Source organism: Eschrichtius robustus, chromosome 4, assembly GCF_028021215.1.
Source record: "Eschrichtius robustus isolate mEscRob2 chromosome 4, mEscRob2.pri, whole genome shotgun sequence".
In the NCBI taxonomy this organism is placed as follows: domain Eukaryota; kingdom Metazoa; phylum Chordata; class Mammalia; order Artiodactyla; family Eschrichtiidae; genus Eschrichtius; species Eschrichtius robustus.
The window spans coordinates 43,711,122-43,735,064 of record NC_090827.1 but is presented as its reverse complement, the minus strand read 5'-3'; the positions used below and the strand labels follow the sequence as shown (position 1 = coordinate 43,735,064).

Sequence of the window (23,943 nt, the reverse complement as noted above, 5' to 3'; positions counted from 1 at the left end):
AAGGAATCCAAATTGGAAAGAAGTAATTAAAACTGTCACTGTTGGGCTTCCCTGGTGGCGCAGTGGTTGAGAATCTGCCTGCTAGTGCAGGGGACACGGGCTCGAGCCCTGGTCTGGGAGGATCCCACATGCCAAGGAGCAACTGGGCCTGTGAGCCACAGCTACTGAGCCTGCGCGTCTGGAGCCTGTGCTCCGCAACAGGAGAGGCCGCGATAGTGAGAGGCCCGCGCACCGCGATGAAGAGTGGCCCCCGCTTGCCGCAACTGGAGAAAGCCCTCGCACAGAAATGAAGACCCAACACAGCCAAAAATAAATAAATTAAAAAAAAAAAAAAAAACTGTCACTGTTTGCAGATGACATGATACTATACATAGAAAATCCTCAAGATGCCACCAAAATCTATTAGAACTAATTAATATTAGAACTAATAAATTAATTCAGTAAATTTGCAGAGTACAAAATTAATATATAGAAATCTGTTGCATTTCTGTATATCAACAACAAATTATCAGAAAGAGAAATTACGAAAACAATCGCATTAACTAAACTTTTTCTCCCTAGTATAAACGGTTTGGTTGAGGTATTGATATCTTCCACATGTTCTAGAACATACCTTCATTTATTCCTTCACTAAGAAAGAGAACAATAAATAGCTTAAATGTTTAAATAAATAAACATTCACCCTGGAAATGGAGAAAACAAACTTTATTATGATGATTTGAGATTTTGTGCATGGTAAAGATATACACATGAATCTTGTTTCTCCTATGTTTCAAGACAGAATTAATTTAAAGATTTATTGTAGACTAAAGCATCCAAAATACTGCGGTACGTAGGTAGCTATGAACATACAAACACTTTGATGCACAGCGTTCATTCTTTTCTTCAAATAGGCAGTCAGCATTTTGATTCATAAAAGAACAAATGATGAGAATATATCAGTATCAATGTCAGAGAGCGCAAGACTTAGTGTTCTATGCACAAAACATATGAAACAGACCTATAAAGGTGGAATGTACAAAATTTAAAAAGAAAAAAAAAGCAAGTGAAAACCCCTCATACTCATACATAGGATTGAAAGGCTATAGAATTAAGAATGATATAAAGAATTCTAAGAATACACTCTGTTCATGACAGAACATTCCCATGTCATAAAGCAAAAACATTGAGTTTAAGGCTGTGTTGCTTTCAAAAGTTACTGGAAGTGCTGTACATTCATTGGAACAACATAGCCAATTTATTCATCTGTTTTAGAATATTAATAGCTTTCATACATTCTCCACAAACAGACCACACAATCACTGCCACACAATTCATCTTCAGAAAGTTTAAGATTAACATCATGATTTGTAGCTTACGGTCATTTAAAACAAAACAAAAAAATTATTTATTTATACCAAATTTTTGATGGGCACTTCGTTTCCTTTATGGCAATGCTAGATTCCTAGTTATCAAAAATATTAAAGTAATTGTAAAGTTTAAAACCCTGCAACATTTACAGAATGCAACAGTATTACGACTTTTGATTTTAAGCAAAATTAGACAATGTTTGCAGCAAATAACTTCAATTTTATCCTACCTGGAAATGTCTTATTTTTAAATTATACTAAAAATATTCCTCCTTTTTCAGAAGCTGGTGAATAGGGAGGATAAGATAGAGTCCAAATGTACATAAAGATTTTTCCCATCTGAAGTAATCTGCAGATTACCTGATGCTTATTTGCTATTTTCTCCAATTAACTCAATAGGTATTACCAAAGCATTTATGTGAACCCTTCAGTGTTAAGGATCCATAGACACTTGCTAGCGTACTGCTTTTCCAGTTAACTCCATTAGGACATACCCTGTATATTTAGTAGTAGAATCAAGTGTGTTCTAGTTGCATGGACCTGTTAGTATTTATCTGTTTCAAATCTAGTCAAAGAGTAAATTAAAAGAAGGAAACTTGGGGACTTTAGTTACTAGAGATTAAAGTTTGATCAAGATATTAAGAACCATTTTTTTAAAAATGGCTAACAGTCATAAAGGCTTTTTATTCATGTGTTTCTAGGTGGTGAAGTGACTCTCCACCCACCTCCCTGTGTCCAGCAGGGGAGGTCTGTGTCAGAGATACAGTTACTAATATCTATAAGCGGGGAGGGAATGCATGGTCACCTACCTTTACATTCTAACTGGCAACATTTTGCCATAAGTGCCCAGGGGAAATCTGAATGGGTAATTTTTCAGTGCTACTTATTGTGAATGTATGACAGGTTCTGTACACTTGACAAAGAGAAATCAAACAATAATGGTAGCCCAGAAAAAAAGTCACTTATTTTACTATCCTTCTCAGTTTACTAGAAACCATTTTTCAAAGAATGTGACAAAGTTTCATTTAAATCTTGTCTATTCGTATCTTAGCAGCAGCACTTTTCCCCCTAAAATATGCTTACTAATACAGTAAATGCACATATGTATCCAAATTTGAAATGTTATCTATACTTTAACATATATGATTACACATATTTTGGGGAAAATATAGTGTTTCCTGGAGTGCCCATAGCATGTGTTTTAGTAACAGACAGTGGAACAGGTCTGAATCAAAGTATCCCTTCTTTCATTCCAGTTTCATTCCAATATTGACATGTAAAAAAATTAGCTTTGTATTCAATCTACTATCGAGATATCCAGTCTCATATGGTATGATGGCTGGTTAATTTCTAAATTCACAAGTATAATTTAAATGTGCAAAAAAACCTCTTTAAGTAAACTAGTCTTAAGATCAATGGCCTATGACAGAATCTACATAGGAAGCCATTTTTACTTTTGAAAATAAACTGAAATTCATTTAACCAATTTAAAAAGTTTCCTTTTCAACATTCCAGGAGTTATCAAGGGTCTAGCTTATCTTTTATGCAGAATGTTAATAAACGGTAAAATGAAATTCCCTCACTAGAGTGTAAGCTCCAAGGGGGCAGGGATTTTTGTCTGTTTTATCCATTACTTTATCCCCAGTGCCTAGAATAGCCTCTGGCACCCAGTAAGCGCTCATTAAATATGAATGTTTAAATTCAAAGACTTATTTCACTGACGTTAGGAAACAGTGTCTTAGTTTAACATTCTAAAAATGTTATTGATTTATATAACTTTATCACGGACAGTCTCAATTATTTTGAAAATTCTACCTAACTAAAAAAATACTAAACCTAAATGTAAATCTTCCTGAAAAAAATTTTTTTCAGAGGTTGATTTGGGCATAATAAATTTGATAGATAATTGGAAGATTTCCCTTCTAAATTTAAAAAAGTCCTGTATAAGAGAATGGCTGAATTATAAATTAATAAGCAAGAAACATCACATTCATATAGTTATACATGTGGGAAATGTTATAGTACAGTTCTAAGGTGCTTTCAGTGAAAAAGGTCCCAAAGTCATTATTGAAAATGCCAAACATGACATCCTGTTTGGTAGAACTGAGTAGAAAATTAAACAGTGGAAATAGACCACATCTTATTTTACAGTATTAGATTGACTAAGTTATTCTCAACATTTTTCAAAATGCATTTATACTTAAAGTTAAATGTAACTCAAGTTCAAGTTTTTTTTCTTTTGACCTGTTTTTTGTTTTGTTTTTGAAAGCACAGAAGGCCATTTTCTGACTTAAAAGTCAGCCGATAACAAGCATTCCTGGAAAATGGCAAAAATTAAATCTGCTTTAGGGCTTGCTCTACTAGGACGGCTTTAAACTGTGCAGTAAGGAATGTGCTGAAGATGCTTCTGTCTTTCAGAGTGCTGCCTATTTCAATACACCGAAGATTCAGCTATATATATCTATATATGATACATTCTACCCTACCCTAATCATGTATATATAGTCCTTTAATGCCTCTACTAGTCATTAGACAATGATAAATAACCATAACATGCCCTTACCTGTAACGCTTTTGAGATAACACAACTTTGGTAACACTTGTTTCTAAAAGGAAACCATTGATCAATCACATGCCTTTGGTTGACACCATCAGTCCTCCAAAGGGCTGCTTATGGCTCTCTGTCCTAGGATACTGGTGTCCTACTACATGTGCTGACATTTTGCAGGAGGTAAAGCTTTCGCATTCGTGAAGTGGAAGAGGAGAGACACATGTGAGAACGTGGCACAGAAAATGTGACTGACTTTTTCTTGATTACATTCCAGTGCATTAATCTGGAGTTAACGGGGCCGGTGTAATATGCTTTTTAAAGTATTAGGAATTTCAGGATTTCCTGAAAATGAACTTTGTTTTTTGATACAAGGTGAGCAGGAGAGAGATGAAAAGAACACATGAAGAAGATCTTCGCTCTAACTCAGAAAGGATGGGAAATTTGCACTGATTTTTTTAAGTGCTAAACTCAAGACGCTTGCTAATCCCAGCTGGGAGGATTTTGCAAGACAGTTTCCGTTTTTCCCAAAGTAATTTATATGTAGCTACTGATAACCAAAAAAATGTCACAAGGGTAATACCTACTGTAAAAGTGAGGTTAGAAGATCCCCTGGGTCTTGTGACCGAGGTTAAATAAAGTATATAACTATAACAGATTTTGTTTTTGTTTTGTTTTTGGAAGCTCTGCACAAAAGCTACCACTCACAGGATTAACAAATACCTTTACATATTCTAGTTGCTTTTTAATGCTTATTTGATTTGCAAAATTAGTTTAACTACATAAATCCCTGTCCTATAAGCCATAGTTCACAGGTGTAAAACTCTGAAGTTTTTATAGATTCAGTAGAAGAGATTTCTTTTTTTTTCAACCCTAAATGTGGATTATGGAAATCAGATATGCAGTTTTTAAGGAAATCGTTACATTCAGAAATAACCTTGGAAAGTTCACCGATGATTCCTTCTAGCATGAACAGTCTAGTATAATCTGGTCTTGCGTCGAGAAATCCATTCCAGTTTATAGTGTAAGATCTTTGTAAGGGGGTGTCCAGTTGCCCACTGTTACTGTAAGTACCGATACACCTTGAAACAGTGGTTTCCAGAGTCTGCAACCACCACGTGGCCGTCTGAAGTTAGGGCCAGGCCTTGGGGGCCATAGAGTGGGTCAGCAGATGTGTTAATGTAGGACAAAAACGATCCACTTCCATCAAAAACCTGTAAATATAAAGTCAGAGTGTAATAGGAAAAGTTACAGTAGTACGATGAAATAGGGGTTAGACAACCCTTGATGTTAATGTTTTTAATATAGAAACACGTGTGCAACCCCCCAGGTTTGTTCAGGTCACTATCACAGAAAACCCCTCCCTCCACTTACCTTGCTCTCCCTCCCCTCACTCTCTATGCCCCACAGTCACTGACAAGGAATGTGCCATTGGCCATAGGATCTCACTTATACTGTTACAGTGGTCACATGTGAGGGGAATGGCCCTGGGTGCTGCCTGAAGAATAAATGATCCTTATTTCTCACTCTAAGCTTTCACTTTTTCCCTTTCCAGCCTCACATCCTTCTTTTATTCCCAATCATAAGAGAGAAAAATCAGCAACTAGACCACAGAAGAATGTCCTGAGGCACAATGTGCAACGAGAAAATAGAAATTACTTTTTTCCTTTTCAGAAAAGAGTAAGTTATACGAAGTCAATGGTTCAACATGTACATTTAGATAGAAAGTGGTCTTTTTTGGTCTGTAAGCTTCTGCTATGAGGAAATAAGAGGAACACTCCTCCTTCCCAGGCCCAGGCTGGTTTCTTTCAACCATTCTGGGTGGCCCGTAGGGTGTTTCAAAAGGCAGGTGTGATGAGGGCCACAATATAAACAGCTTAGCATCTGTGGTCCTATACAGAACTGCTCTGTGAACTTCGTTCCCTGTCTGCTTCCGGCTTCCCATCAGATATAGACGCCTCTTTAAAATGTAGGAGGTCCACTGGGATAATTAAGCAAGATAAATATACTAGAGAAATTAAAGCATACAGTATTACATTTAAAGTCTCAACCCTTTTCCTGAGAAGTGGATACCTATATCAGATTCAACTGCTCAGCTGCTGTCCTCACAGTAACATCAGAATGCTCCTAGATTTACCCAGAGCACCTTGTGGTCCCAGGTGCACTGCACAGACCCACACAGGCGAGGATGAATTGCCCTGTCTGTAAATGCATGTTTAGATACATGCAGGTGACTACACAAGAGACATGGGAGAAAAGAAAAGTGTTTCTTCCGTGAGGACTGAAAAGCTTTGCTCTTAATTTAGAGGAAAATCAAAATTTTGTGTCACGGTCCCCTCTGGTAGTCTGACAAAGACTATAGAGCCCATCTCAAAATAGTGTTTTAATGGGTTTTTTCCAGAATGTAACCAGTTTTATTATTATTTATATCCAATCAAAATGCCAAATGCCATTCAAGATACCATCATTCCTAAAGCATGGAAACATATTTGAATTAATTATTGTTACTCTCTTTCTTGGTTCACTTTTTATTTTGAAATAGTTATAGATTCGTAAGAAAGTTGCAAAGATAGTACAGAGAGATTCTGCGTACCCTTCATCCAGTTCCTCCCAATGGTTACATCTTCTATACCTGTAGTACAATATTAAACCCAGCAAACTGACATTGGAATGTGTGTGTATAGTTGTACATTTTATCACAAGTATAGATTAATGTAGCCACTGCAACCAACATACAGAACTATTCCATCATCACAAAGATCCGCCTCATGCTGCCTCTTTATAGTCACACCCACTCCCCTTCTCCCACCATCTCTAACTCTTGCCAACCACTATCTGTTTTCCTTCTCTATAATTTTGTCATTTTTAGAATGTTACCTAAATGGAATCATACAGCATGTGATCTTTTGAAAGTGGCTTTTTTTCACTCAACATGATGCCCTTGACATGCATCTAAGTTGTTGAGGGTATCATCACTCTGTTCCTTTTTACTGCTGAGTATTATTCCATAGTGTGGATATACCAGTTTGTTTAGCCATTAACCTACTGAAAGACATCTTGGTTATTTTCAGTTTTTGGCTATAACAAATAAAGTTTCTATGAACAACAATGTAGAGGTTTTTCTGTGGAAATAAGTTCTCATTTCTCTGGGATAAATACCCAGGAGTGCAATTACTGAGTTATATGGTTAAGTGTATGCTTAATTTTTTAAGAACCTGGCAAACTATTTTCAAGGCTGACTGTCATTTTACATTCACACTAGCAATGTATGAGAAATCTAGTTTTTCTGCATGCTCACCAGCATTCGGTATTATCAATATTTTTAATTTTAGCTATTCTAATAAGTGTGTAGTAATATCTCATCATGGTCTTAATCTGCACTTCCCTAATGTCTAGTGATATAGAACATCTTTTCATGTTTATAACCTCTTCAGTGAAACTTCTCTTCATGTCTTTTGCCCATTTTCTAATTGGACTGTTTGGTTCTTTTATGTCGAATTCTGAAAATCATTATATATTCCAGGAATAAGTCCTCTGTCAGATAGTGTGGTTTATAAATATTTTCTACCAGTTTGTTGCTTATCTTTTTATCCTCTTAACAGAGTCTTTCACTGAACAAAAGTTTTTAATTTTGATAAAGTCCAGTTTATTGATTTTGTTTTTTTATGGATCATACTCTCAGTATTGTGTCTAAATATTCTTTAGCAAGCCATATGTCCCAAAGATTTTCTCTTAGAATCTTCTAGAAGTTTTATAGTTTTACACTTTTCATTTAAATCTATAATCTTTTTTGAGTTAACTTTTACATAAGATGAGGTTCATTTTCTTTCCTTTATGGAGATCTTAATTGTTCTAGCACCTTTTGTTGAAAAGGTTACCATTCCTCCATTAAATTGCTTTTGTAACCTTTGTCAAAAAGTCAGTTGGCTGCACACATGTGGGTCTATTTCTGGATTCTCTATGCTGTTCCCTTGACCTATGTGCCTATCCCTCCATTAATACCACCCAGTCTTGATTACTGCAGCTATAGAGTAGCTATATAACAAGTCATGAACTCAGGTAGAGGGATTCTTCTCTCCTTTTTCAAAATTGTTTTAGCTATTCTAGTCCCTTTACTTTTCCACATACATTTTAAAATAATCTTGTCTGTATCTACAAGAATTCCTGCTGGGATTTTGCGTTAAACCTGTATGTCAATTTGGGGAGAACAGACTTTTTTCTTGAGTCTTGCAATCCATGAACACATCCACTTATTGAGATCTTCTTTTCTTTTTTTCATTAGCATGTGAGCTTTCAGATACACACACTAGACATGCTTTGTTATTATATCTAGATATTTCCAGGTTTTCAGCAATTTTAAGTGGTATTGTATTTAAAATTTTGGTTTCCATGTGTTCGTTGCTACTATATAGAAATACAATTGAGTTTTGTATGCTGATCTTGTATCCTATGACCCTGCTGAACTCTTATTAGTTCTAAGAACTGTTTTGTAGATTCCTTGATATTTTTTTATGTAAACAGTCATGTTCTCTCCAAATAGGGAGAGTTTCTTTCTTTCCTTCTAATTTGTAATCTTATTATTTCCCTTTCTTTCCTTATTGTATTGGTTGGAACTTCCAGCACTAATGTTGATTAAGAATGGTGAGAGCAAACATCCTTGCCTTGCTCCTGATCTTAGAGGAAAAGTTTTCATTCTTTCACCATTAAGTATGGTGTTAGCAGTAGGTTTTCATAGACATTCTTTATCAAATTGAGAAAGTTCCTGTATATTCCTAGTTTTCTGAGATTTTTAAATCACGAATAGGTATTGAATCTTATCAAATGGTTTTTTCTGCATAAATTGATATGATCATATTATTTTTATTCCTTGGCCTTTTAACGGGGTGGATTACATTGATTTTTTAAAAAATTCTTCCTTTATTACATTGATTTTTAAATACTGAATCAGCCTTGCGTTCTTGGAAAAAACCCCACTTGGCCGTGGAAAGATTTTCACATATTGTTGAATTCTATTTCCTAACATTTTAAGGAATATTAAAATATTCCTCATCTATATTCATGAGGAATATGGTCTGTACGTTTCTTTTTTGTACTGTCTTAGTCTGATTTTGGTATCATGGTATCAGAAGCTGAGTTGGAAAGTGAATTGTAAAGTGTTCCCCTGTCTTCTATTTTCTAGAAGAAACTGAACTGGTGCTAACTCTTCTTTAAATATTTGGTAGAATTCTCCAGTGAAACTTTCTGAGTCTGGAGATTTCCTTTGGGGGAGTTTTTAACTTATGAACTAAATTTCCTTAATAGCTGTAGAGCTATTCAAATTATTTACTTTATATTGGGTGAGTTGAGGAGTTTGTACTTTTTGAGAAATTGGTCCATTTCATCTAAGTTGCCAAACTGATGCGTGTAGAGTTGTTCACAGAATTCCTTACTATTTTTTTGATGTCTGCAGGGTCTGTAGTGATACTAGCATTTTCTGTCTTTTTTTCTTTGTCGGTCTTGCTAGAGGTTTGTTAGCTTTACTGATCTTTTCAAAGAATAACTGCTTCATTGATTTCCTCTTGAATGTAAATGATTTCTGATACTACCTTCACTATTTCCTTCCTTCAGCTTGCTTTCAGTTTTTGCTCTTCTTCTTCTAGCTTCTTGAGGTGGGAGCTTGGGTTCTTGATTAGAGACATATTCTCTTTTCTAATGTAAGCATTTAGTGTTATTAGTTTCCCTTGCAGGTAGAATGGTGGTTACCAGAGGGTAGGGATAGGGGAGAAATTGGTCAAAGTGCACAAACTTCCAGTTAGAAGATGAATACGTCCTGGGGATCTAATGCGCAGGGTGCTGATTACAGTGATAATACTGTGTTATGTACTGGAAAGTTGCTAAGAGAGTACATCTAAGTGTTCTTACCACAAAAAAAGAAATGGTAATTATGTGATGTGATTTTGAAATATATGTGTATCAAATCAACATGCTGTATACCTTAAACTTATACAATGTTCTATGTCAATTACATCTCAATAGAGCTGGGGAAAAAGAATTCCCTCTTGGCAATGTTTTAGCTGCATTCCACAAACTCTGATATGCAATATTTGCATTTTCATTCAGTCCAATATATTTTTAAATTTTCCTTGAGACCTCCTCTTTGACTCATGGGTTATTTAGCAAAATAATGTTTTTAAATGTATAAGACAAAATACATGGGATTATAAAGGAAAACAATTATATTAAAATAGAGTTATCAAAGTGCTACAGAACTGTGATATAGTAATATGTGTGCTTTTTAAATTAACACATTAAATAACAAGGAACAACGATAGGTCTAATGATGACTGTAATTTTTAAGTAGTGATCAGTATAAATGATAATTTGAGATGTCTACAATTGTAATACGAAAATTTCTGTAATTTCTCTTGGTGACAAAGTTATAGGTATTACTATAAGTACTGTGATTATTGCCTATATTCATAATTAAAGGAAATTATAATTTTCAGTTAGAAGTTAGTAAAAATAATGATGTAATATTTTTGTTCAGTGGATCGCTTAAATTCTAGCTACAGACGCTTTTGGGGTGTGTGGGATACACACTAAGAATCCCTGATTTAGAGGGTTTCACTCCGGTAATATGTTGACTTTTTTCTACTCCACCTTCTTTAGTTTGATTATTTACAGTCTAATTACCTAACCAATGAACAAATGGAAAACATTCCAGTCTGGGGTACAGATGATTCTCCACTTTCAGCAAACACCAATCACTCTAAACAAATAAATCTGTATTTTAATCTACCTGGATCCTGCTGTTTCCCCAGTCTGCTACAATGATGTTTCCATTTGAATCCACTGCTACACCCGTTGGAGCATTAAACTGCCCATTTCCTTCTCCATTTGAGCCAAACTTCAACATGAATTCTCCTTCCTGATTAAACACCTGTATGAAATATTTTAAGATTATTTTATTTTAAATTAAAATAGTTAAGCAAACATTATGGCTTTTAAAAATATCTGAGCAGGTTATTTAAGACATTCTTAAAAAAGAGGGGGAAGTCTACAAGCTAGACCTCCATTCACTTGTGGTTCCCCAATTTACTGTCTAAATCTGATTTAGCATTTGTTAACCACTTCTTTTTCTAGCTTATATCTGGTTATATTGCTATGTGAAAAAACTTTTGTTATAAATTATAAAATATATACAAACATAAGCTAATACGAGTAAGTAGAGCTGTAATTTCCAACATTATTCTTTCTGCGTTTAAATTAACAGCTAATTTCAAGAACAGGCATTGTACTTCTAACAGGATGGATGATCACTCAAAGTTGAATCAGAAAGTAAGAGCTTTTTGTTAAGCCAGATACTCAGAATTTACTACCATTCTACTAAGTCAGCATAACAAGAAAGGGTGGTAGGCTGGACCACGCATTTATAATAAGGAAAATTCATCGAGTGAGTGAGTGCGTGTGTGCGTGTATGTGTGTGTGATGGCAGCAGGTGAGGAATAAGTAAAGGGCTTTTTAAAATAGATTTTCTCAGAATATATTTTAGTTAGAATAGAGAGTTTATACGACCCAAAGGCTTTGATGAATAGAGCCCATGAGAGAGGGAGGCTGACAGAAGTTGGGGCTAAACAGAACTCTTAAGAACTCTCAAATTCTCTAATATCTGATATGGTCAAGCACTGGGCTGTTGTAGTTAATTAAATATTCTTATTAATAGAGTGTTACTGTATATGTATCAACTGCAGATTACTCAGATTACTAATCTTGAGAGAATTAAAATTTTAATATGTGTTTAATGATAAGACTATAGTAAGTATGATTTTATCTCGATGATTCTGGTGATACTTTGAAACGTCAGGAATTATTTTAAGCTTCCATTATCATGCAACACGTGTAGAAGTACTCATTAACGAATCAGAAAGTGTTACATACAAGGCGCCCATGAGGATAAGGTTCCTAAAATATGGACCTGAGAGAGGTCACTATATCTGAGCACAGATCTAATCTGAAGATGATCTCAGGACCTTTTAGAGATTCTCCTATTGCCATCTCTGTGGTTATAAAAGATTAAAATGATGCTATTTCTTTTAGGGTTTTTTTGTCTTTTTGTTTTTGGTTTTTGGGTTTTTTTCCACCGCACCACACAGCATGCGGGATCTTAGTTTCCTGACCAGGGATCGAACCCACATGCCCTGCAGCAGAAGCGTGGAGTCTTAACCACTGGACCACCAGGGAAGTCCCTCTTTTAGTTTCTTATGATGGGAAAGTGAGACACTTCCATCTCTAAAGCCTAAACTTTCTTTAAGGTAAAAAAAAGTCATGACCACTTCCTGAATTAATTACATACTTGCCAAGTAAGTAAGCTACCTCTTTGATTCTTTGGAAAGGACAGAGACAGGAGCCAGCTTTTCCTAAGATATCATTTAAAATCTTTCCTGACTCTTTTTATCTCCTTCACATAAACATTCTAGTTTTAAAGACCAAAAGGAGTGTTTATATGCCGGCGAGGACACGACTCATTATTCTCTGATCTTTCCCTTATTAAGTTGTACGGGGGAGGGATAAATTAGGAGTTTGGAATTAATATATACACACTACAGTAAACAAAATAGACAATCGACAAGGACCTACTCTATAGCACAGGGAACTCTACTAAATATTCTGTAATCACCTAAGTGGGAAAAGAATCTGAAAAAGAATAGATATATATATACATACATGTATAACCAAATCAGTTTGTTGTATACCTGAAAACACAACGTTGTAAATCAACTGTACTCCAATACAAAATAAATATGAAAAAAGAAGTTGTACAAATAATTTTTTTGTTTGTGTTTATCTTTCTGAGTTAGTATGTTTTCCCTGGCGTAATTCAAACAGCTTACGTGCTTCTGCTCCATTTTGAAATAATGGAGAAGGCCAAATTTAGTCTTAACTGTTTTGCAATGAGAAAAAGGTATAAAGTGAAGGTAGCTAAAGAACTAACTAGCCCACTCATTAGCCCTGACCTATAGGTCTGGTTTTTACATTTACCAACAGAGAAGTGACTTGAATACTAGAACTCTTGTTAACTGCCCTGTGTTATATAGGAAACAAAAGCCCAAGTATTCCATAAAAGCTATATGGCAACAACTGTCAAAGAAAAGAGAAAAAACAAAATGACTGTTTTTTTTTCCCTCTAAATAAGAGGAAAATTGAGTTTAAATAACTAAATTACCTCTACACTACTGAAAACTTAAAGTGTTTTCATAATCTTAATAATGATGTCACATATTTTCTATTTTTCCCATCTAAAAATGTCATTCCATTATTTATAAATTATTCAGATGAAAACATATTAAGAGGCAGAAGTATGAGCTGAAATCTTTTTTATAGCTTTGCTTTTTGATAACAAATTTTTATAGCAAGTTTTTATAAGTCAGACGATAATCCTTTTCTGATTTCAAAATTCTGCTCACCTCAATACCACCTCCACTTGGAAGTCTTCCCTGACGATCTTAGCAATGGACATGTATTTTCTTCTGGATATCTATAGAACTTTATATGTACCTATTTTTTAAAAGTCATTCATTGCTCCTGCCTTGCAGTCTGGTCACTCACATATGTTTTATTTCCTCCTCCAGCACCCGTCAGGGCTGGTAAACAGGAGCCCTCCCGCTTACCAACACTAGTTGGTTCAGAGAGCTGCCTGGGGCGTGGGGACGGGGAAGGCTCGGAGGCCACAGGTGTGCTTAGTAGAAAAGAGCAACCTGATTAACGTCACTGTCTTCTAGTGGGGGTGGGCAGCACCTATGCCAGGCTTTGCTGGCCTTTGACACTGTTAAGATCTATATGCATTTTCTTCTCGTTGAATGCGCTACAGTTAAATGAAGGATTCCTCTATAAAGAGAGTGAAGGGCAGGAAGCGTAATAATAGTCAAGTTATCCTTTTATAGTTATGCTCATCACACAGGACTGTTACAGCCCCCTGGGAGGACCCTCACAAGCCCAGGCCCTGCTGCCTCTTTGCTCTCTGTTTCTCTCCTCCTCCAAAGATTTTCCCACTGTCCTCTTCCTTTTACCAAGGCTGGGCATTGAGGGAGGTGGGGGAGATGGGGATGGAGCCCCACCACTATGGTAGCAACTCTGGAGAGACTACACAGCAGGAAGCAGCCTTACAAGTAAGCAGCAGCGGGCACCATTTCCCCTCATCCTGCCCCGTCACCATGGCCCACTGTGCTCTCCTCTTTGCACAGGGACTTGACACCCATCTCAAAAGCTCAAGGCCTTTCCATTTACTCAGGTTAAAAGTACCTTCTTCCAGGAAGAGCTGGGGAAACGAAGCAGTGAAGAGAGAGTACCTTAGGGCGTTAAAATCCTATCCCCATCTAGCTATTCTAGCTGTCAACAATGGCAAATTGTTTTTAGAGTTTGGTTGCTCAATGGTTGTCTCTAAGTGCAAACTTTAGTCATTGGCCTACCACCTCTGCTGTTTTCTTATCCTCCCTCACATTTGAAATGCCTCACTTTAAAAAATTTAAATGAATTTCCTTACAAGGAAAGCTTTATATCACTTCTATAAGTGCAAACCAGTATGACTTGAGGTAAACAGAAGGTAACTCTAAAAATATATACACAACTCTTAAAAGAAAAATGTCTTCCAGTGCACTGCCCAGGACCACCTGGCCTCCCCTTCAATGGAACACACATCACACTTTGAGAAGCTTGGTCTAGAATGTTATTAAACATTTTCTCTTTTCAGTAAGTGAGACATTGGTTTTCAATCACTTTAGTAGTTCCTGGTTTGCTCATAATAAAGGTCAAATCTCTCTTCTCTCCTCTACCTAGTAAGAAAGATGTACTACTCTATTTGGGAGAGGGGGTGAGAGTTGTTTTCTCAGGAACACCAAGCGTGTGAAAGGATTCTAAGATGTATGAAATACACTACATGAATGCATGCCAGGGCTATTTCCCTCCCCACATCTGTTGCTGTAGCAGAGTCCTGATATCTAATTTTGTTTGAAAGGTCTTATAATGCAGAAAATTGAAAAAAGTGATCCATTTTAATTTACTGAATAGCCACGAAACGTTAAGCTTCAGAAAGTTCTGCCTCTCTAAGTTCAAGCAATTGCTTTTTTGAATTTCATTTTCAAGTTATCTCCATTTACACCAGTTTCAAATTAAGAAACTTATTGCCACCATATTTTGTTCACTTTTCTGACTCGCCAAAGTCTGTATGTCCAAATTAAAACCCGCATCTTTAAGGAGAAACAAAAATCTACTCTTTTCGGCTACCTCCCCTAGGTTCTGTGTGTACATATGAGTGTTATGTTTTCTCCCAGACTGAGTCCTCGATAAAAGCAGTTAAAAGTTAACAACAATTGATGTGTTTATGGTACCTTGACAGAATGATTATGGAAATCTGTAACAATAATCTCATTATTGCTATTTACAGCTGCGAAATGGGGACCTGAAATAAAGATAGGAAAAAAATATGTGATGACCATAACAACTAAAATGATTACAACAACACAGTAGTTACGAAACTTCATATATTAACTTAGTTATTTAAGAAAGAACAAAGAATCGTAAACTCAGTCCTTGAAAGGTCATTCAGCCTGACCTCTGGCTCCAGATAACATGAATTCGATAGCATTCTACACTTGTGACTGTCTACTCTGCCTTCTTCCAGATCAAGCTAAGAGTTCCAGCAGCCCTCATGAAGTGGAATGAACAATAAGCAACAGGATTCATTCTCCGCACCACCATCTGAAAGTCACATCTGCCAGCTTCCCTGATAGTCACATAGGACCCTCAGCTCTCACTGAGGAGAGACATGGTAACTCTTAGCACCAATATGTAACATTTTTTTCAAGTAGAGCAGAAACCCACACTTTATAATTTTGGGTGACATTCAGAACCTGGCAGAACTGGAGACAAAGCATAAAAGAAAGGTTATGCAAATTAACGTGAATTGCCAAAAGCATCCTTTCCAAAAGAAAATTAATCAACTGTTTTCAGCCTCTTCTTGCAGATGTAAAAAAGGAAGTCATTGCAAAGTGGCACACCAGAAAAAGAAGGAAAAGAGACCGCCCTTCCTGTGCTTAGCAAATATTCTAAACTCCTGCTCTCTTATAATCACCTAGACAGGTGAAAAGTACTCTCATTCAGAAGCTCTTTAAATAAAGCTAGGTGGAACCAGGAGGTTCTCCATGGTTCCTCAAACATTTTTATTTAAAAAATATTTTATTAAAGCTTATATTTTATTTAATGTTAATATTCGAAAGTTAGACTTCTGAGTTGTAAACTGCCACCAATAAAAGCCACACATGGGCTGCAGTTGAACTTACTGTGGGCGGAGTCATTGAGCAGCATCTAACCATGCTTTCGCTTAGTTTCCATCCCCAGTATCTTTCCCAAAGCCAGCAAAAACTCTGGGGATGAGGTGTCTTCAACATGCTCCGACATCATGCAAATGTGAGCAGAAGAGGCATAAAAAAGGGGGTTTACATATTACCATCGAGTGTACCTGCAAACTGCCTGTCCCCATTTCCTCGGCTACCAAACCTGGTGACTATTTTCCCGTTTGGCTGGAAGATAAACACGCAGCACGCCTTGTTATCCACCACGATGATGTGCCCATTGCGGTCCACAGAAACTCCTTTGGGCCCCATCAACTTTCCTGATCCGATTTTTGTCTGTTAGAAACAAGTGCAGAAATGAAGTTGAAAGCACTACAGAACATGAAGACAGACACTGGTGTCAGCAAACATTTACTTGACTGTTCAAACAGAGGTGCACAGTGCCACAATGAGTGTCTGTCTTGGAAAATTGTCTTTGTCACATCCATCATCTGTTACCGATATTTATAGGAAATCATTTTTTTAAGGAATCACTACCAAAAATGTTCTAGAATCTCCTTAACTAGGGCCACAGTTCCCTTGTAAAGAGGCAGTGTGGTATAGCAAGAGATCACCGGGTGAGGAGTAGGAAGACGTCCCACACCTGTCACTTGCTTCAGACACACCTGATATAGCACAAATGGATTTAATTTCCTTAAGATTCAGATTCCTTATATATTAAAAATGTCAAAAAATGACTTCAGTCACTTCCATTGATATTTCTGGAATATGTATTAAGTAAAATAAAGTAGGTAAAGTGTTTAGTGTAGAGCATAGCACATGTTAAGCAGTCATTAAAGGGAAGGAGTCACTGTCATTATTATATGGCGTAATTAATATCGAAATTGCGAGGCATCCGCCATTGAACTTTACTACAATTAAGTTCCACACGGGTGGGAATCATGTCTGTTTTATCCAGCACTGTGTACTCAGAGCCTAGCACACTTCTTGGTGCCTAACAGGTACTCAGCAAATATTTGTTCAATATATTAACTTCCAAAGTCTAGCATTGTTACAGGGTAATAATGATGATTGGTTCCAGTTTTCACAGTATTTTAAAATGACAGAAAAGCATTAGATTTCTATTAAACATATACCATATGCATTTAAAATCTTACTCATTTTTCTGACTAGACTATAGTATGTATATAAATGTCTGTTTGTTGCAAGATACATGTCTTATACCTTTACTTTTCTATCTCCATTTTCTAGAGTATTTATAAAGTAGTACTTTACTCATTCACCCATTTATTCACTAATTCTACAAACACTGATAGAGCACCCATTACATGGCACCTGGTAGACAAAGATGAGTTAGACACAGCGCCTACCCTCAACAACATCTCAGTTGCACTGTCTACCGTTACGTTTTTAAAGTGACTGGTGTCAAATGTTCAATTTGGTAGATTTGGGAGAATTCAGTAGGCTATCTCAGAAGCCATGTGGAACAACGACCTGATGAGACAGGTCAAGGAAGGAGAAGGAGCACCCAAGGCGAGGGAGCGGTGGGCAAGAGGGACTGGGAGGTGGCAGGGACGGCAAGAACCGCAGTCCTCCCCGGCACCAGGATGGAAAAGGTCAGGGCGAAGCAGATCTCTCTGTGCTTTTATGAAGGACCTTCAGATATGTTACTGAACAAAGCAAGGTACAGAACAGTGTGTAGTCTGAGCCCATCTGTATTAAAGATGTGTTTGTATGTATACATATTCCTGGAAGAGAAAGTAAGAAACCAAATAGTGTTTATATCTCCCAAAGTGATATTAGTGATGATAGGAAAAACTCTTATTTTATACTTCTCTGTAGGCCTATTTGAAAAATCTATTTGCATTGTTACTTTTTAACTTAAAAATTTAAACCCTAAAAAAATTACATTCTCAAAGGTTCTGTTTTAGCCCCCTTATTTTCCCTCTCTCTGTTAATGCTGTCTGATAGGAATGTAATATAAGCTACATATGTAACTTAAAGTTTGCTAGTAGCCACATCAAAAAAAGAAAAAGAAACAGGGAAAATTCATTTTAGTTATGTATTTATTTAACCCAATATAACCAAAAGGTACCATTTCAATATGTAGTCAATATAAAAACTATTAATGAGCTATTTTACATTCTTTTGGGGGGACTAAGTCTTTGAAATCCAGTGTGTATTTTACACTCATGGCACATCTCAATTCAGACCAGCCCCCTTTCAAGAACTCAGTATCCACATGTGGCTTGTGGCTACCATATTGGACAGTGCAACTCTACACACTTCTAAAATCTCATTTATGCTATGGTATCAACTTTCACCTCCATGTGTAAGATTCTCAAATCCATATCTTTAGTCATGGCCTATTTTACAGGTTATCACCTCAAACTCAACCAATGTCAAACCAAAAAACCAAAAAAAAGATAAAAAAGAAACTCCAAACTAGCACCTCCTGATTTCCTAATTACTTTTATGACACCACAGTTAGTCCAGTCGACCAGGATCAAAATTTCAGAGCAAGATTCATCCTTTCTTTCACCAGTTTGAACCTCAGTTTCCTCATCTAGAAACTGGCAGCTATGCTATTTACCTCCTGGGTCATGCAGATTCTGAAGGATAAAGGAGACTGTCAAGCACGATCTCCTTCTCTCCCACCCTATCCAGCTGACATTATACTTGACTGGCAGGATTATCTTCTTTCCCCCAAACACATGAAGATACGTGCAGAGAGAGTATGGGGAGAGGGATGGGGACCTTTCCACAGTGGAGGTTCAGACTTTGTAGGATCTTGTAAGTTTATAAATGACTGAGATTCAGATTTGATCTCTTTAGAATAAAGAGGTACATTTACTTAGGAAGGAAACACTGGCATTCTTGCAAGGGAATCTGTTGGTTAATTTAATTCTGATTTTGCGATCTAGCCCAAAGATCAGAGACTATAACATAATAGCTTGCAAAAAATATTATATACTTTCTTTCATGTCAGATGGTAGATATGTCAGTAGAGATCAAAAGGAAGAGAGGAAACTCTTGAGTATTAACAAGAATATTATCACTACCTAATATTATGAACAGTGTTTGTTACTTAGAATGACTCAGCCATGTAATACCAAGTGGATGATAACTATGTAGCATAAAAACAGAAAATAAGGGGCCAGTGCCATTCTATTATATAATGAGAACTAGTGCACGTCTAAAAGAAGAAACTTAAATGTTGAACCAAAACCTCTTTTCCTTCCATTTCCTTTCATCACTCCCCCTTTAGCTGCACTAGATTCTACCAAGTGGAATAAGACAATGTGTCCTGACAATGTGTCCGCCATCTTAAACAGAACAATAAGCAAGGATATTTTAGACCCTGGCTTTGGAAAAGTTAAATGAAAGTATTTAACTCAACAAATAGGTCCTTAAATTGAAGAGGGAAGAGATGAGATATTTTAGAATATGTGGTGGCCAGGGGTCTCTGTATCTGTTCTGGGGTCACAAAAGTTTCCTAGATGGAGGGAAGATGGAAAGGAAAAAATTCGAGGCAGAGAGGAATGAAAATCAGGGCTAAGAAGTTGGTGAGTAAAAGAAAGAAAAGCAGATAAGAAATTATATCCCTAGAACTACTAGGAATAAATACAGAGAATCCACATTTGTGTTAAAAGTTTGTCTTTCTGAGCACCTGTTTAATTTTACTGAATTCCACTGAAGAAGAAAATAAGTCTCTCTCTGTTTATGGTCATAGTCATCAGACTTGGAGGAAATCCCATTAAACTACAAAAGTGTTTTCACTTGCTATCCTTTTACCCTTTGGGTTTTGATCAGTATCTATTAAAAAAAGGGAATATGATGAAACTACACCATATCCATTCCCCCAATCCTCTAGGGGGCATGAGTGTTCTTTCGTGTTTATTCCAATTGTTACCAACAGTATTCCAACTATCAGAATCCAGTTCTTCCAAGAAGAAAGACTATTACATTTAGAACACTGAACCACTGAACGAAAAATGCTTAATTTAGGAAACCCTTCTCTCTTAAATATAAAACCTTTGTTTCAATTTAATGTATTAGATACAAAATATTTCAATAAAGTAGATATAAAACTGTTTCAATAACTATTTTAGTGTTAGTTTCTAAATTTGAAAAGACAGGTCATAGTTTTGCTAAGGTATGAAACCAGAACAAATGAGTTGTCTCCAAACTAAAAGTGTATTTTCAAGAGGTCGCTTAAGAGTGTTCATTCTATTGATGCTAAACCTGTCATATTTGGGTATGTCTTACCACAAATACAATTATGAAAACAGAAAAGAAGGGGAGGAAGTTAGAAATGCAGAAAGGCAAAAAAACTTTCTGTGTATATGGCCATCATACAGAGTCATCAAATCTCTAGTGGGACAAAACAAATCAATGACAATTGAAGATTCTTGTGCAATACGGTAGAATTAGAGATGACAGCTTTTATTCTCCTAGATTGAAAACATGCTGCCCCATGCAAAACAGAGGCTCCAACCTGAGGGTGAATAATTACATAAGTAACTTCTTTTAATAAAAATGATGAGGTGACTGTGGTGATCCAATGACTTTAAAAAGGAAAATATAAATTCCTCCAATAAGAGACTAATGAGTGAACTTCGTGTATCTTCTGGATTCCAGAATCGATTATGAAGAGCATCATCTCTGTAAGTTTGGACAAAGAAGGAGTGACTACCAGGAGGTGGTATGAGGTCATGAAGCCAAAATCACAGCTGATCAAACAGACGTCATGTTTTGGGCAGGGTCATTAGAGGCACTGGAAAAGAACTCTTCTTCGATGCCTATTTCATACAAGGCACATATACAATCCAGAAATAAAATCTCATGTAACCCTTACCCAAATCCTATAAGACAGATTTTTTAAATCCAAATTTGAAATATGAGGCTATCGAGGCTCAAGGAAGTCATATAATTTGCCAAAGGCCAAACAGTTAATAAACCGTAGAGCTGGGATTCCAACGGTTTGATCTGAGTTAAAGCTGATGTTGTCAACAGAAAGAGAAGCCTGGACGGGGGAATGTGGAAGGCATAGTGAACATGGCCTTCAAAATACCTGTGACAAAGTGTTTCATAATCTTCTTGTGAACAAATGTAGAAAATGGGCTGGATGACAATATTCTTTGATGACACCTTAGAAGAGAGATTTCTGTTGTCATCAAAGGGCTCTCTACTCTTCAGTGACTGACCGGATGAAGAAACAGAGGATGATGCTGGGAGTAACAGCAAGTGCAGCAAATGATGGGATCCCTCCAAGTGTAGCTCACTCACATTTTTTCCATGAAGCTGGCCCCCGTTTTCTTTTCCCTCCAATTCCTATATCATATACTATAACACTATGGTTCTAGATTGTACCAAACAATTTATGATTGCTTAAAGGCTGACATGAATTGTTTTCTGTTATCTCTTGTGTATTTGTATTTTTTCCTCAAAAGGCTTCTACAGTTTTAAAAGGTAGGGACAATGTCTTATTAATTCTGTTTCTCCCATATCATCTATCACAGAAAGTACTGATAGATAGGAACTGAGAAAGTAGAAGGAACTTCATAAATGACAACTTGTAGGTTAATTTGGGAAATATAAATTGCCTCTTAATAACCTTTTCTAAAGGTTGTTGTTTTTCATTGAATTGAGGTAAACCTGACGGTATTAAAAAAAAAAAAAAAAAAAAAAAAAGCATTATCCATGACATTTTCCACAGAACTAAAACAAATAGTCCAAAACTTTATATGGAACCATAAAAGACCCAGAACTGCCAAAGCAATCCTGCGGAAAAAAACAAAGCAGGAAGCATAACTCTCCCAGACTTCAGACAATACTACAAAGCTACAGTAATCAAGACAGTGTGGTACTGGTACAAAAACAGACATATGGATCAATGGAACAGAATAGAGAGCCCAGAAATAAACCCACACACCTACAGTCAATTAATCTTCAACAAAGGAGGCAAGAGTATAAAATGGGAAAAAGTCTCTTCAGCAAGTGGTGCTGGGAAAGTTGGACAGTCACATGTAAGTCAATGAAGTTGGAACACACCCTCACACCATACACAAAAATAAACTCAAAATGGCTTAAAGACTTAAATGTAAGACATGACACCATAAAACTCCTAGAAGAGAGCACAGGCAAAACATTCTCTGACATAAATCGTGCCAATGTTTTCTTAGGTCAGTCTCCCAAGGCAATAGAAATAAAAACAGAAATAAACAAATGGGACCTAATCAAACTTACAAGCTGTTTGCACAGCAAAGGAAACTATAAAAAAAAATTAAAAACCCACAAAAAAACCAAAAAGACAACCTACAGAATGGGAGAAAATATCAATATTTGCAAATGATGTGACTGACAAGGGCTTAATCTCCAAAATATACAAACAACTCATACAACTCAACAACAAAAAAACAAACAACCCAATAAAAAAATGCACAGAAGAACTTAATAGACATTTCTCCAAAGAAGACATACACATGGCCAGTAGGCACATGAAAAGACGCTCAACATCACTAATTATTAGAGAAATGCAAATCAAAACTGCAATGAGGTACCACCTCACACTGGTCAGAACGGCCATCATTAAAAAGTCTACAAATAACAAATGCTGGAGAGGGTGTGCAGAAAAAGGAACCCTCCTACTCTGTTGGTGGGAATGTAAATTGGTGCAGCCACTATGGAAAACAGTATGGAGGTTCCTCAGAAAACTAAAAATAGAACTACCATATGATCCTGCAATCCCACTCCTGGGCATATACCCGGACATAACTATAATTCAAAAAGACACATGCACCCCTATGTTCATACCAGCACTACTCACAATAGCCAAGACATGGAAACAAACTAAATGTCCATCGACAGATGAATGGATAAAGAAGATGTGGTACATATATACAATAAAATACCACTCAGCCATTAAAAAGAACAAAATAATGCCATCTGCAGCAACATGGACGTAACTAGAGATTATCATACTAAGTGAAGTAATTCAGAAAGAGAAAGACAAATACCATATATCACTTATATATGGAATCTGAAATATGGCACAAATGAACCTATCTATGAAACAGAAACAGACTCACAGACATAGAGAACAGACTTGCGGTTGCCAAGAAGGAGCGGGGGAGGGAGAGGGATGTACTGGGAGCTTGGAGTTAGTAGATGCAAACTATTACATTTAGAATGGATAAACAACAAGGTCTTACTGTATAGCACAGGGAACTATATCTAATCCCCTGGGATAAATTATAATGGAAAAGAATATTTTTAAAAATGTATAAAAGAAAGCAACTGAGCAAACTAATTGCTTTATAAAATGAAGCCACATTTAGGTTATACATGAGTAGATTTATGACAATGTCATTGTGACTCTCACTTCATTAAACTTAGATGTAATGAAGTCAAGATGTCTTTACACATGAAAAACTGAATATTTTATTGGATCTGAGATCCAAAGAAAAAGACAATTTCATCTTGTATTTCCTGTCCCTTCTCTCAACTGGCCAGTTGTAGTTAATCTTACCTTAAACTTCCCATCTGATGAGAAGATGCTAACCCATTTATTATCATAATCTGCAATGATTATGTCCCCACTGGGATGCAAAGCTACTCCCGTGGGCCGCTGCAGCTGCCCGGGAGAGCGTCCTCGTATGCCAAAACGACTTTTGAACTGTCCATCATTGGAAAATATCTGGAAAACAAATTACATTCA

The 23,943-nt window shown here is 36.4% G+C and overlaps 1 protein-coding gene across 5 annotated transcripts in view; it reads right to left on the bottom strand.

Annotated features, from left to right (window-relative positions):
* Positions 1 to 690: 690 nt before the first annotated feature.
* Positions 691 to 23,943, bottom strand: part of TRIM2 (tripartite motif containing 2) — a 165,532-nt gene continuing 142,279 nt past the window's right edge. For 4 of the 5 annotated variants that reach the window (XM_068542650.1, XM_068542645.1, XM_068542646.1 and 1 more), the window contains 5 exons: positions 23,755 to 23,922; positions 16,379 to 16,559; positions 15,261 to 15,331; positions 10,676 to 10,816; positions 691 to 5,111 (listed from right to left, as the gene is read on the bottom strand). In XM_068542650.1, the coding sequence (XP_068398751.1) occupies positions 4,959 to 5,111; positions 10,676 to 10,816; positions 15,261 to 15,331; positions 16,379 to 16,559; positions 23,755 to 23,922 (714 nt within the window). In that variant the 3' untranslated portion in view covers positions 691 to 4,958. The remainder of the gene's footprint in view (positions 5,112 to 10,675; positions 10,817 to 15,260; positions 15,332 to 16,378; positions 16,560 to 23,754; positions 23,923 to 23,943) is intronic. The other variant, XM_068542647.1, reaches the window with a different exon arrangement.